This window comes from Scyliorhinus canicula, chromosome 12 (assembly GCF_902713615.1).
Source record: "Scyliorhinus canicula chromosome 12, sScyCan1.1, whole genome shotgun sequence".
Lineage (NCBI taxonomy): Eukaryota > Metazoa > Chordata > Chondrichthyes > Carcharhiniformes > Scyliorhinidae > Scyliorhinus > Scyliorhinus canicula.
The window spans coordinates 147,115,194-147,130,242 of record NC_052157.1 but is presented as its reverse complement, the minus strand read 5'-3'; the positions used below and the strand labels follow the sequence as shown (position 1 = coordinate 147,130,242).

Genomic DNA, 15,049 nt, shown 5'->3' with positions numbered 1-15,049 from the left:
ACTGCCAGCTGGGCACCTTGGCACTATAATCTTGGCACTGCCAGGCTGGAATGGGCACTGCCATTAACACGTTGCTGGATCCCCCACTAGACCGGTCCAGTTCAAGGACGGGTAGGAGGCCGGTGGCGGCCAAGGTGCTGAGGGGGTTTATGGACCAGATGGGAGGGGTGGATCCCTGGAGGTTTGGGAGGCCGAGGGCACGGGAGTATTCCTTTTTCTCCCATGTGCATAGGGTTTACTCCCGAATAGATTTTTTCGTTCTGAGCAGGGGATTGATCCCGAGGGTGGAGGATGCCGAGTATTCGGCCATAGCAATTTCAGACCATGCTCCACACTGGGTCGATCTGGAGATGGGGGAGGTGCGGGACCAGCGCCCACTGTGGCGTCTGGACGTGAGGTTTCTGGCTGATGAGGAGGTTTGTAGGAGGGTACGGGGAAGTATTGAGGGGTACCTTGAGGCCAACGATACGTTGGAGGTCCAGGTGGGGATGGTGTGGGAGGCTCTGAAGGCAGTGATCCGGGGGGAGCTGATTTCCATCCGGGCCCATAGGGAAAGGAGGGAGAGGAGGGAGAGGGAGAGACTGGTGGGGGAGCTCCTAGATGTGGATAGGAGATACGCGGAGGCACCGGAGGAGGGGTTGCTGGGGGAACGGCGTAGCTTGCAGGCCAAGTTCGACTTGCTGACCACCAGAAAGGCGGAGACACAGTGGAGGAAGGCGCAAGGCGCGGTTTATGAGTATGGGGAGAAGGCGAGCAGGATGCTGGCGCATCAGCTCCGCAGGCGGGATGCAGCTAGGGAAATTGGTGGAGTGATGGATAAGGGTGGGAATGTGGTGCGGAAGGGGGCAGAGGTGAACGGGGTCTTTAGGGACTTTTACGAGGAACTGTACCGGTTGGAGCCACCGGTGGGGGGATGGAAAGCTTTCTGAACAGGCTACGTTTCCCAAAGGTGCAGGAGGAGCTGGTGGAGGGGCTGGGGGCACGATTGAGTTGGAGGAGCTAGTTAGAGGGATTGGCCAAATGCAGTCAGGAAATGCGCCGGGGCCGGATGGGTTCCCGGTGGAATTTTATAAAAAGTATGCGGACCTGGTGGGCCCTCTGTTGGTGCGAGCCTTAAATGAGGCATGGGAGGGGGGGCTTTGCCCCCGACGATGTCACGGGCGCTGATTTCTTTGATCCTGAAGCGGGATAAGGACCCCCTGCAGTATGGATCATACAGGCCAATCTCGCTCCTCAATGTGGACGCTAAGTTGCTGGCGAAGATCCTGGCCATCAGGATAGAGGACTGTGTGCCAGGGGTGATACATGAGGATCAGACAGGATTTGTCAAGGGAAGACAGCTTAACACGAATGTGTGGAGGTTCTTAAATGTTATTATGATGCCGGCGGTTGAAGGGGAGGCGGAGATAGTGGTGGCGCTAGATTCAGAGAAGGCTTTTGATAGAGTTGAGTGGGGGTACCTGTGGGGGTACCTGTGGGAGGTGCTGGAGAGGTTTGGATTTGGGGAGGGTTCATCAAATGGGTGAGGTTGCTTTATGAGGTCCCGATGGCGAGTGTAGTTACCAATGGAAGGAGGTCAGAGTACTCTGTCCCCCTTGCTTTTTGCACTGGCAATTGAACCTCTGGCTATGGCGTTGAGGGAGTCGGGGAGGTGGAGGGGTCTGGTGCGGGGTGGGGAGGAACATCGGGTATCGCTGTATGCGGACGATCTGCTGCTGTATGTGGCGGACCCAGTGGGGGGAATGCCGGGGGTGATGGAGCTGTTGGCTGAGTTTGGGGGCTTCTCGGGCTATAAGCTGAATCTGGGTAAGAGCGAGGTGTTTGTAGTGCACCCGGGTGATCAGGAGGAGGGAATTGGTAGGCTCCCGTTTAAGAGGGCAGTGAAGAGTTTTAGGTACCTGGGGGTGCAGGTGGCCAGGAGTTGGGGGACTCTCCACAAACTTAATTTTACCAGGCTTGTGGAGCAGATGGAGGAGGAATTTAAAAGGTGGGACATGGTGCCGCTATCGCTGGCGGGTAGAGTGCAGTCCGTCAAAATGACGGTGCTCCCGAGGTTCTTGTTCCTGTTTCAGTGCCTGCCCATCCTTATCTCTAGGGCCTTTTTTAGGAGGGTGACTAGCAGCATCATGAGCTTTGTTTGGGCGCATGGGACCCCGAGGGTGAAGAGGGTCTTCTTGGAGCAGGGCAGAGATGGTGGGGGGCTGGCGTTACCCAACCTCTCGGGGTATTATTGGGCGGCCAATGTGTCGATGGTGCACAAGTGGGTGATGGAGGGGGCGGGGGCAGCATGGAAAAGTTTGGAGATGGCGTCCTGTGGAGGCACAAGCCTGGGGACCCTGGTGACGGCGCCGTTGCCGCTCCCTCCTACGAGGTATACCACAAGCCCGGTGGTGGCGGCTACCCTCAAGATTTGGGGGCAGTGGAGGCGACATAGGGGGGAAGTGGGGGGCTCGACGAAGGCTCCGCTAAGGGGGAACCATCGGTTCGTCCCGAGGAACATTGATGGGGGGTTCCTGGGGTGGCACAGGGCGGGCATCAGAAAGCTGAGGGACCTGTTCATTAACGGGAGGTTTGCGAGCCTGGGAGAGTTGGAGGAGAAATTTGAGCTCCCCTCGGGGAACATGTTCAGATACCTGCAGGTAAAGGCGTTTGCTAGGCAGCAGGTGGAGGGATTCCCTTTGCTGCCCACGAGGGGGGTGAGGGACAGGGATTTTTCGGGGGTCTGGGTCGGGGATGGGAAGGTATCTGATATCTACAAGGTAATGCAGGAGGTGGAGCAGGAGGTGGAGTAGACTTGTTGTCAGTAGAGCAGCTAAAGGCTAAGTGGGAGGGGGAGCTGGGGGAGCAGATCGAGGATGGGACATGGGCGGATGCCCTGGAGAGGGTTAACTCTTCCTCCTCATGTGCGCGGCTTAGCCTCATCCAATTCAAGGTGCTGCACCGGGCCCACATGTCCGGGTCTAGGATGAGTAGGTTCTTTGGGGGCGAAGACAGGTGTGTCAGGTGTTCGGGGAGTCCAGCGAACCATGTCCATATGTTCTGGGCATGCCCGGCACTGGAGGAGTTCTGGAAGGGGGTGGCGAGGACGGTGTCGAGGGTGGTGGGATCCAGGGTCAAGCCAGGCTGGGGACTCGCGATTTTTGGGGTTGGGGTGGAGCCGGGAGTGCAGGAGGCGAAAGAGGCCGGTGTTTTGGCCTTTGCGTCCCTAGTAGTCCGGCGGAGGATCTTGCTATAGTGGAAGGATGCGAGACACCCAAGCGTGGAGACCTGGATCAATGACATGGCGGGTTTTATTAAGCTGGAGAAGGTCAAATTCGCCCTGAGGGGATCAGTACAAGGGTTCTTTAGGCGGTGGCAGCTTTTCCTCGACTTTCTGGCTCAACGATAGGGAACTAGGTCAGCAGCAGCAGCAACCCGGGGGGGGGGGGGAGAGAAGAAAGGGGATGGGGAAAGAAAGGGGGGGAAGAAGAGGGGGGGGGATGAAGAGGGGGGGGGAAAGGGGGGGGGGGTGTTGACTATGTTTATTTTATTTTATTTATTTTCAAATTCTCTTGTTGTTTACCGGGTTTGGGGGGGGGGGGGGGGGGCTCGATATATGCGTTGTTACGGTCTTGGGGGTGTTATGCTTATTATGTTGTTTCATTGTTGTTTTTTACTGTTTGTTGTTATATATTTTGTAAAACATTTTCAATAAAAATTATTTAAAAAAAAAAATAGTTTGGCAGCCACTGTCGTGAGCTGATATCTCGCCATCAGCATTCATCTACAATTTTTGAATGTTTATTTCCCTCCCCAGATACCGCAAAGTGTAAAACCTCTCCGAGAGCGACTTTGAAATTCAGATTTGAGAAACTCCATCAAAGCTCAAACCCAGTAAGTACGGAGCACTCAGTCCAGCCCTTGCTTTGTAACGATTCAGCACGTTTGAATAACTCCTCAATTAAAACTTCTTGCCCTGTGAGTTGAGGGCTTCTCCGCGCACCTTCAGAAATGGCGGAACAGACCCAATTCCGGGATTCCCAGCCTCATTCCTGGTGCCCCCCCCAACCCCCGCCAGCACATGGGGCTGGGCTGGTTTGAGACTCGAGCCTGCATCCTGCACTCCTGGCCTGGCCAGCTCCACTGTGGGAATGGGCATCTCCCAGCCCCCTGCAAGCTCCGTGGAATCAGTCCAGCTTTCTACGGGCTCATAGATCTTGGCCCCTCAACGGTGTCGTAAGCCATAGTCTGAATGAAGGAAACATTTGAAAGGTAGCTTAAAAGGTCTTGCCCACGACCCCCCTTGCCAACCAATGCCTCTCTACCCACCGCCCCAATGGCCCCTTATACCCTCAATGCCAACCTATGGCACTTCCATGCCCATTCACACAGTGTACGCTTCATACAGAAGCAATGACTCCAATACAATGGCATTTGTAGAAGAGCTTTAAAAACCGTCATTCATTTATATCTTTATTTTGAAATATCTGCTTTCATTACAACCCCGTAAAAGTGACAATAATCCTGACTTTTTTTTCAATTTTGATAAATTTAGAGTACCCAATTCTTTATTTTTTTCAAATAAGGGGCAATTTAGCATGGCCAATCCACCTACCCAACAAATCTTTGGGTTTGTGGGGGTGAGACCCACGCAGACACGGGGAGAATGTGCAAACTCCACACGGACAGTGACCCAGGACCAGGATAGAACCCGGGTCCTCAGCACCGTGAGGCAGCAATGCTAACCACTGCGCCACCGTGCCGCCCATAATCCTGACTTTTTAAAGTATCAGTAGCAGAAACTGCCTGCACTTTACACCTCTTTATCTTGTGTAAGTAAGCATTGTGCAATTGTCAGAATAGATCTTCAGGGAAGGAACTGTCAATGTAGCAAAGTTGACTCAAAGGGACAGCTGCTTCTACAGACTAATGGATGTCTGGGCTCCCAGCGAAGAATGCACAATGAGACTCGAGATACTGGAAATCTGAAATACAAACAGAAAATGCTGGAAACACTCAGTAGGTCAGGCAGCAACCATGAGGATAGACGAGGGGTTAATGTTTCAGGTCAATGACTTGTCATCAGAAACAAAAAGAAATTACAGATTTACAATTTACAAACCAGTATAGAACCAGGGGTAAAGGGTGAGGAAAGTCTGCAATAATTTGGAGGGCAGGAGTGATTAAATGGCATGACAAAAGGGAGTGTTCGGGGACATTAAGGAACAAAAGCTGGGTCCAGAGGAAGTGTAAATGGTCACAGAAGCATTGCCAACACCTGCTCTCTGAGGGATTGGGAACAGTGGTTGTGGTCTAAAGTTGTTCAATTCAAAGGTGCTTTGCCAGTCAATTGCTAGTAATCCATTAATACCTAACCAGCAGTGGAGTTGATTTTATTCTAATTTTCTAAGCAGGGTCACTAGCAGGAGTCAGTGCCCCAACTGGCAACATACACTTATAAGGTCAGTCCTTTTATTTGTTTGATCTCCATTCCTTGTATACGTCTCTGTTTAAAAACAATCACCATATCCTTATTGGCACAGGTAGTGATTTTTCTTTTTTTTTGTGTGATGTGGGCGTCATTGACAAGGCCAGTAATGGTTGCCAGTCACTAATTGCCCTTGAACTGAGTGGCCTGCTCAGTCATTTCAGAGGGCAGTTAAGAGTCAACCTCATCGCTGTGGGTCTGGAGTCACATGTAGGTCAGACCAGGTAACTATGGCAGATTTCCTTCCCTCGTGGACATTAGTGAACCAGGGGGGGCTTTTACAACAATCGATGATAGTTTTCATGTTCAGCGTTACTGAGACCAATTTTCAATTCCAGATTAATCAGTTGAATTTATTCATTGAATTCAAATTCCACTAGCCGCCATTATACAGGGTTTTGGTGATTGTACAATGCTGGAGCGTAAGTAGGAGTACACCTGAAGTACTGTGCACAATTGTTGTCTCCTTCCCTGAGGCCAGATATGGCCGGGGGAGATGGTGGCATAATGGTAATATCACTGGATCAGTAATCCGGAGGTCCAGGTAAATGCCCTGGCGACACGGGTTCAAATCCTACCACGGCTGCTGGTGGAACTTAAATTCAATTCATGAATCTCAAATGTTAAAAAAAACACTGGTCACGATAACGGTGACCATGACAACTATCAGCGATTCATTGAAAGGAAGGTTCCTGGGAAGGAAAAACCTGCCAGCCTCCTTGTGACTCCAGACCCACAACAATGTGGTTGACTCTAAACTGCCCTGTTAAATAGCCTGGCAAGCCAGTCAATTGAAGGGCAATTAGGGATGGGCAACAAATGCTGGCCTTGCCAGCAACGGCCAAATCCCACGAAAGAAGGCAATAAAGTTGCCTTGAAGATTCGCCGACCTATGAGGACAGGTCGAGTAGACTGGGCCTATATCCGCTGGAGTTTAGAAGAATGAGAGGAGATCTCACAAAAAATTCTGAGAGCGCTTGATAGGGTAGATGCTGAGAGGCTGTTTCCCCCAGTTGGAGAATTTGCAACAAGGATCACTGGCCTCATGGTGAGGGGATGGCCCTTGAACACCGAGAGCGGAACTCTCTTCACTCCGAGCTCTGGGTACTCAGTCCCAGAGTGTATTCAGGAGTAGAGAATCCCGCCATCAGCGAATGGCACGAGAGTTAGATGGCCCAGTAAATAGTGCAGACGTGAGCCGAAAATTGCAAAGCGTCATTGATATATTAAAATGAGTGGACAGAAGTGGGGCAGGTGGGGTTTAATGTGGGCAGGTATGAGGCGAATCATTTGACTGGCTCAACGGGAACTGAGAGGCTGAGTGGACGACTCCTCTTCCTGTGGGTGGGATGTTCCACGTGCGTCCCCCCGGCGTGTTTCGCCGCCGCCATGGCGGATCCCACCAGCGCAAACGCCTGGAAAATCAAGCCTTAAGTTCCTACCACACATCCGCCCGGTTTCAGGCTGTTGCCTGTTTAGCAGCGACTGTTACTGTTCTAATGGGATGTTAAAGGAGAGAGGAAATTGGTATCTGAACTCTAGGCAGCATCACACTAACTTGGCACTCAATTCAGCAACTTGAGTTACAACCCGGTCACGTTGTGGTAACAGAAACTACGACAGGTCCCTTCCTCTCGGAGTCAAGGCCGCTAGCGACATGTCCATCGCAAAAGAAAACTGCCCAAAAGTCAACTCTGAATTGGTTAATTTCTTTGGAAACTCATCACAAGGAGAGGAATAGAAATGTCACAATTTAAAAATGCACACTTCTGAGCCTCGGATTAGGGCATTTGATTCGGGAAGTGTGGAGGGAGCTTTGATCTGCATCTATTCTGACAGGGTTGGATAGGGCACTGAGAACGAAAGGTGCAGAAATTAATTTAATTCCCATTTTTTTTGTCTTGGTATCCCCTACTTCTGCATTTCTCAGCATGGCACCACTCCGCCCTCTTACCATGGCACCCCTGATCTTAAATCTCTTGCCCTGACATCCCTCAGATTATCTCTTCCCTCGACACCCTTTACCTCCACCAGGCCCAATGTCACCTTTGAAAAGGGTGACATTGCTAATTGCTAAATGCAATTGTGCAGCTAAGTAAGTAATACAGACCAGCCCATGTTGCATTTCAATCTGTTGTAAGCTGATCTCTGCTGTGGCTGTGGTGGGATCGTCACCGGGGCGGCCTTACAGCCCATGGGCTCTTTGGAGGCGGAGTAGGTGTTTTGGTGCCCATGGGGGAGGGGAGTGAAAATGGAAAAGCGGCACATCAGCCTGGAATCCGCTGACTTCAGGCATTGCAGTAGCAGCAAACTGGACTGCCCCACTGATGGTCAACTAGCCTGTTGGAAATACTGTCTGTCGTGTTAGGTACACTGGTATAACACTGGCTGCAACTGGATGCAGCTTAGATCAAAAAGATACTCCAGACCTTGAAGTTAGTTCAATCAGGTTTATTGAACCAGTAGCACAGTTAGCACAGTTCTCTGTGAGTTCGACTCTCTGCTAACCTAAGTGAGGTTACTCTGTCTGACTGAACCAGACTAGCTCTTAGCCATGTGGTGGAGGTGTGAGATTGTAACAACACCCTTGACTGACTCTCTAGATGTTCATCAGTGGAAAGAGGCGGAGTGTGAGTGCCTCGTGTCTTTTATAGTCCGATCCCACCCCCTGAGTGTCCTGCCTGCTTATTGGTCATGTCCTGTTCGCTGTGTCCATTAGCTGCTTATCTGTGCCTGCCTGTATATCATTATGTGTGTGTCTGCATATCATGACACTGTCTGGGATCAGATGCAGATAAAAGCCATGTGGAGGGGATATCTGATCTTGCCCGCTATCAATTACAGCTGTAGTTCCAACACATGTTAGTGCCTTCAGGAGTTAAGGAGAGAATATTGAGGGCAGAGTGAATGTTTTGGAGAAAGAGGTGTCACTTTTCTTGCTGACCCCGTGTCCCATCGACTGGTGTTTACCAGAGACCAGTATCCAGAATGTATTTGGACCTGAAATTGAACGTTACATTATAGTACAGGCTGATATCTAATTCTATTCTCTGCAGTTATAATTTAGATTTTAAGCTATTTAAAGTCGCTAATTGAAACAGCAGACAAAGCAAATGCACAAAAAAGCATTAAGAATCTCTATGTTAATATTACACAGAGCACGGTAGCACAGTGGTTAACACTGTTGCTTCATAGCGCCAGGGTCCCAGGTTCGATTCCCGCTTGGGTCACTGTCTGTATGGAGTCTGCACGTTCTCCCTGGGTCTGCGTGGGTTTCCTCCGGGTGCTCCGGTTTCCTCCCACAAGTCCCGAAAGACGTGTTGTTAGGTGAATTGGACATTCTGAATTCTCCCTCTGTGTACCCGAACAGGCACCGGAATGTGGCGACTCGGGGCTTTTCACAGTAACTTCACAGCAGTGTTAATGTACGCCTACGTGTGACAATAATAAAGATTATTATCATTAATGTCTAGGCCCTGGTTTTTAAACTGCTGACAAAGTTTATTTTGAAGAAAAGTCATTTTATTGACCTTGAACTGTGGTCTCTGCTCACTGGAAATGAAGTAATGAATGTATTGTTTTTCAGTGAACACCATTTCAGGGATAATCCAGCTAACAGTAAGAGGTGCCCTTCAGACCCTCCAACAGCTAGTGGAAACTTGCATTCAGCGAAAATGTAGCTACAGCCGTTTCACCTTGAGCTGCACTTGTCCCTCCTGCATCTAAACAAAACGCACCTTGCTCTATCCAGGGAGGATGTAGATCGCCAGGAAGCCCTGTCCTATATCTGCTGTTACAGGGGTTCAGGTAGTCCACTCCACCTTCGCAGCAAAACTATTCAGGGTCCCCTCGGAGATGTGTGACTTTGACAGTTTTGGTACATCGACAGTCCAATGTAAGTATAAGTCAACACTGCATGTGGTGTGGGTCACTTTCAGCATCTCCGTGTTCATTGACATCCCTGCTAGGTGCTGCAGCCATCTGAAGCTCTTGGGCACTCGTACAGTATAGGTTTTGTGTCAAAAGCCATAAGGTTCCTCCTTCGCACATCTTGCGACTAAAGTACCTGGGGCAGATATTGAAGGAGCGTCAGTGTCTCTTAAAAGCAGAGCTGCCAGAGATCTCTGAGCACAACCGTGAAGCCCTGAGGTGAACTAACTGCCTCCCACCAAAGGGTAGCAAAGCCACATCGTTCCCCCCACCCCACACCCCTCAACTTGCCTAGTTGCCCTGAGACGGTGGTGCAGCCATACCTGAATCCCTGCCAATGTTGCTTTGCACAGTAATTGTACCAGAGCCTAAACTGTGTGTTGTGACCTGTTATCCGCCATGTTTACAGTGCCAATTTACAAAGATGCTCCTTGTGCCATGCTTGGTTTTTCGTCTGTATATCTGATGTTACATTTAAGTGTGATAGACGTGCAAAGTAAAAAAATCTGCCTCTTTGGTCCTGGGCGAGGATTTTTGAGGATTACAGGAAAACGTCTGCACGAGGACAAAATGTTCCAACAAGACGTTTTGGTTTGTTTCCAGCGCAACCTGATTGAAATACCTTTTCGGGGGTTTTAGCCGTTCTTTTCTTCTTGCCCAATTTTCTGTCATTTTTTTTTATCCCCTTCTGTCTGTCCATGCGGCCTGTGGCTTTAGAAGGTTAGAGGCCTGCCACACGGCCTGTTCCCAGGTTGCCATACAGAGCTGGGCACTGGGTGGTAACAATGGATTCCCACACCTTGCTAGGATTAGGAACTGAAGTGAACGTGACCTGAGCTGCCTGCCCACTCCATCTCTCTACCACCATGTCCAAGGTTCAAAAGCAGCAACATATACTAATGCCACCTCCTTGCCCGGCTTGTACTCGTACCGTCGACCCGTGTGTTAATAACCCCCGCTCTCCAACATTCTCCAAACACCACCATGTGCCAATGATTCGACTTTCCAAGCAAACAAATGGTTAGCCAAGCCGCAGTTTTGCACCGACACTCTTCCCCTTTCAGCATCTCCGTGTTCATTGACGTCCCTGCTAGGTGCTGCAGCCACCTGAAGCTCTTGGGCACTCGTACAGTGTAGGTTTTGTGTCAAAAGCCGTAAGGTTCCTCCCTCGCACATCTTGCGACCAAAGTACCTGGGACAGATATTGAAGGAGCGTCAGTGTCTCTTAAAAGCGGAGCTGACGGCCATTCTGCTGTTCACTTTGTTTCCCCAGTGCTGCTCCAGGCAGCTTTAGAAATTGGCAAGAAAAGCAAACCTCACATTTGATTCGAAGCCTGCCATCAAATGGAAAGGTGTTTGGTAAACGCTCTGGCTTGTTGTGAACTGGTATCCCACCGTGCGTATTCAAGGCTATGGGCCAAGTGCTGGTAAATGGGATTAGGGAGGTAGGTCAGGCGTTTTGCATGTGTCGGTGCAGACTCGATGGGCCGAAGAGTCTCTTCTGTGCTGTACCTTCTGTGATTTTGAGGCAACAGATTTAGGGGCTGGCATGACCCCCCCCCCCCCCCCCCCCCCAGGAGACTGTCTAATCGCTGGTTTAATGAAAGTCATCTTGTGCGGTTACTGTGTTTGGGCTCAAAATCACAATCGGGTCTTCCCTATTCCTCTGTGTGGCCGACGCATAAATAAGGTCTGAAAGGAATTTGCGAGAATCTTTTGGTCATTTAATCAGCCATGCCAAGCTCATGGGCCAGAATTCAGTTTGGTTCTTGCATCTTGGAAAGCCTTTCTTCCCCAGTGGTGTAAGGGGGGGGGGGGCAATTGTTGGTAGTCTACAGCCTGTTTTCCCCACCCCTCCCTGCACACTCTCGTTTTCTGCAAGTAAAGGAAATATTCACCTCAGGGCTGCACTTAAATAAATCCAGTTATCAAACGACATCTCAGGGGTCACGGTGAGCCCTGGTTAGCAAGGGGAATGATTAAGCAGAGAAATAGAAAACCAAGGCAAACTACCCTCAAAATAAACACGCGCCACTTAGCCACTTTATCGTTGCAAGTATCGACCCAGTCTAAAACCAGATTTCTTGGTTTCTAATGTCAGTTCTGCCACCTTGATTTTCTCAAGTTCACCGTGGAGGAGAGGCTGGAAAAATCCAAGTATTGTTTTTTTTAAGAAAAATCATAAAATTCAGTTTTAATTGGCAATTCTGTTTCTTTCAAATGTGTAAAGGACAGAGAAAGACCGGTTGGTGGGCTCCGAGCTAAAGCCCATTTGGGTACTACCACTGTGGTAATGTGTCCGGGGTTGCGCTCGGACGCTGTAGTGTGTCGACCACGCTTTCCTTGATCAGGCGGTCTGTTCAGCTCGGCACTGCAGGGTTGGGAAAACCACGCAGACTTTCTCATCGGAGGTCAATGAGAGGGTCGTCCAGCCCTTTTTGTCCTCCCTGCCCACAAACGGAGCTGGGTTATTGCGGGTCCAAGTGAGATGGACTTGCGCAGATGGTGTTCCGTCAGTGAGGCTTGACTGCGTAGATCTCGCGCACAAGCATTTGCGATGTCGGCACACCATAGTGCGCTGTCCTTCTCTCCACTACACCATGGTGCCGAAAGCTTCTGCTTTCTGACATCCACTCTCTGAAACGTTCGCCCTAAACCCCTCTCTATTTTACTTTCGGTCTCTGCCATTAGAAATCTCCTCGGGTCTTGTTGGCCATTTTGTCCTAGCTCTTTGACCGGCTGTTTGTGAAGCACCTAACGATGTCAGCGGCAATCAAAGGTGCGATGCCATTAAAAGCATGTCTCTTCTTGTGGTCAGTGAAATCATTTAACATCAAAGGCACATCAAAGGCTGCAACTTGTCCATTGTAACGTGATTTTTCTTCTGTCTCACTCTCACACACACATAAACATGCTCCAATGGGTAACATCTTACAATCCTGCTAAGGTGTATTAAGGATCAAGCATGGAATGCAAAAGACTTGAAATTTGAGTCAGTGGAACCGGGGCCTACAGTTAAGGCCTTTATGAGGTGAACATGGATGAGCGGATGCTGTGCAGGAACCAACACACGGAACTGATATTGAGGATGTAGCAGAACTTTGTAAAGCTGCCTGATCTATCCACAGATGTAAATATTGTACAATTAATTTATTGCTACTTTGGCAAATTTCTTTTGTCGTGATGCAAAAATTGGAGGATCTCAATTTCCTTGTTTGTACATTTGGTTCCCTGTTGGCGTGTTTCTGTGTGACGCTACACAATAATAAATGTATTTTGTGTCAAAACAATTTGAGTCGTGAACTACCTGCTAATTCTCTTTTGCAGTCAGCCCGTTAACAAGCTGGTTGGCCCGGGTTGTCGACTCTAGCTGGACATGTTCCAGGAGACGTTGGCGGAAGTGAGGTCACAGTGGAGACCAGTTGAGGCCAATTACCTCTTTCTGTGCCGTATATTTTATATTGTACAACATAGTGCCTGTGAAGTTGTCAGTGTTACGGGAGAGGTGTTTTCAGAACCCCAAGATATATCATGGAGTTCAACCAACCCCCACCTTTAATGTATTGTTGCTTTTGAAGCACACGGCTTGTTCCCCAGGTGTAGTATTACAATTATGGACACGTGGTTTTTAAAACAAAACAATGTTTATTCCATGAACTCAAATTAATCTTTTAAATAAACATTGGATCTCTTAACACCCTTTACTTCAAAGATAACCCCGAAAATAATACAACACTACCCAATCCTGAAAACTGTTCCTTTACACATCCAAAAGACTTAACAAATCCTTCAAACAGAAGCACATTAGATTTATATTCATACTGAGACGTTTTTACAATTCCGATTTCACCAAAAGATTAAGAGATAGCCCTTCATGGCAGAGATCACCAGCAATGCAGCTCACAGCCACACCCAAGCCTTCTTCAAACTGAAACTAAAACTCCCAAAAAAGCAGAAGTGACCCCCCCCGCCCCCGGTGACATCACTTCAGTAATATGATCCGCTTCATTTCTTAAAGGTACAATTCTCAAACATCCAATTCTTAAAGGCACTCTCACATGACATCAGCTACAAAGCCAGTCGCCATCAATCCCAGAGACAGCCTAAAAAGAAGGCCAAAGGTGTGGAGTAATCTGCCAGGCAGTCAAAATAGCAGGCAAGCACCAGTGTGTTGAGTGAACGTCTCGCAATTAACTTTTCTGCTGTTCCGATGCACAGTTTATGGAGCCTTGCACAACCACCTCCATTCAACAGCAAGTGTAACTGATGAATGATCACAAGCTCCCAAGTCTGACATGGACTACCTGCTGAAAGCTGTTTTTCTGTTTGTTTTTTCTGCTCTGGCGACGGCTCTCCAGCGACTGGCCAAAGAAGCAAAGGTTCTCGTTTGAGTTTGGTCAGCAGCCTATTCAACTATAAACGCGACCAAGTGTACACACCAGAAAACAAAATAGGACATGGTGCACCAGAGGAATCTTACCAATTTTCACTAAATGCCTCTCAACGGGAAGTGTTAACAATTCTTTAAGGGCAGCACGGTGGCGCAGTGGTTAGCACTGCTGCCTCACAGCGCCGAGATCCAGGTTCGATCCCAGCTCTGGGTCACTGTCCGTGTGGAGTTTGCACATTCTCCCCGTGTATGTATGGGTTCTCCTTTGGATTCCCTTTGTGCCCCGCCTTTATTTTTGCTGTTATCGCTGGTGGGACCCGGCTCGATTGGTTGGCTGGTGGCCAAGGAATTGGCCAAAAGGCCGCATTCTGCCCAGCAACAGGCGGTGCTTGGGTCCTGGCGGAGTGGGATGATTTTCAGAGAGCCAGGGGGAAGACAGCTGGAGTGCTGGACGCTCAGAGGAAAGAATTGGATAATGCTTAACCTGTTGTATTTGCTGCATATTTAATTGTAGTTACTGTTATTAATAGTATTTAAATTTACAAACCCGGTGACTGTAATTAATGGTGCAGCTAAAGGGACCAAAGGACTTTGGGTGTTTTTCTAAGAAATATTTGTTAATTTCAATTGTGTTCTGGGTCAAGTGGGGCTGGAATTGACGGTGCACCTGCCCAGGGGCTCATAACAGTAAAACCAATCAATTTGTTTGAATTATAATGGTTTAGGGATAAATGTGGACCAGCACACTAAGGGAAACTCTGCTTTCAAATATTACCATGGGATCTATTGCATCAATCTGAAAGGGAGGGGGGGAACCTTAACTTTAGGTCTCATCCAAAAGCTGGCACCTCCAACAGTGCAGCACTCTGACCATACAATACGTCAGCCGAGTAAGATTAGCAATAAGAGCAATTTTTAAAAATGGTATTGATGGTTAACACTTGTTGATTAAGAATTAAATGATCAGAGACTTCATCATTCTGACATTTCATTTACTTTTGTACCCTTGCTAAATTTGGGATGTCACAGAACTTGTGCATTTATTCCTCCGAAACCAGCAGATACAGAATTTTAAAATGCCCATGGCCTGTGACATTTACAAAGTTGATAAAAAAAACAAGATTTAATTCTACCCATTACATCGGAAAATGTGGACAGCTCTCTTTACTACTTAAATGTTCCCCCTGTAAAGAAGTGTAATTGTGTCATAACGATCAGTAGACCGTGTAAGAAAATGGCTTTAACTAAGAATGTGAAAGACT

General features: G+C 48.7%; 1 protein-coding gene across 11 annotated transcripts in view; it reads left to right on the top strand.

Moving 5' to 3' along the window:
* rap1gap2a (RAP1 GTPase activating protein 2a) overlaps positions 1-12,687 on the top strand; it is a 499,188-nt gene extending 486,501 nt beyond the window's left edge. For 9 of the 11 annotated variants that reach the window (XM_038814443.1, XM_038814438.1, XM_038814437.1 and 6 more), the window contains 3 exons: positions 3,797-3,873; positions 5,391-5,441; positions 9,054-12,687. In XM_038814443.1, the coding sequence (XP_038670371.1) occupies positions 3,797-3,873; positions 5,391-5,402 (89 nt within the window). In that variant the 3' untranslated portion in view covers positions 5,403-5,441; positions 9,054-12,687. The remainder of the gene's footprint in view (positions 1-3,796; positions 3,874-5,390; positions 5,442-9,053) is intronic. The other 2 variants (XM_038814439.1, XM_038814441.1) reach the window with 2 other exon arrangements.
* Positions 12,688-15,049: the final 2,362 nt, after the last annotated feature.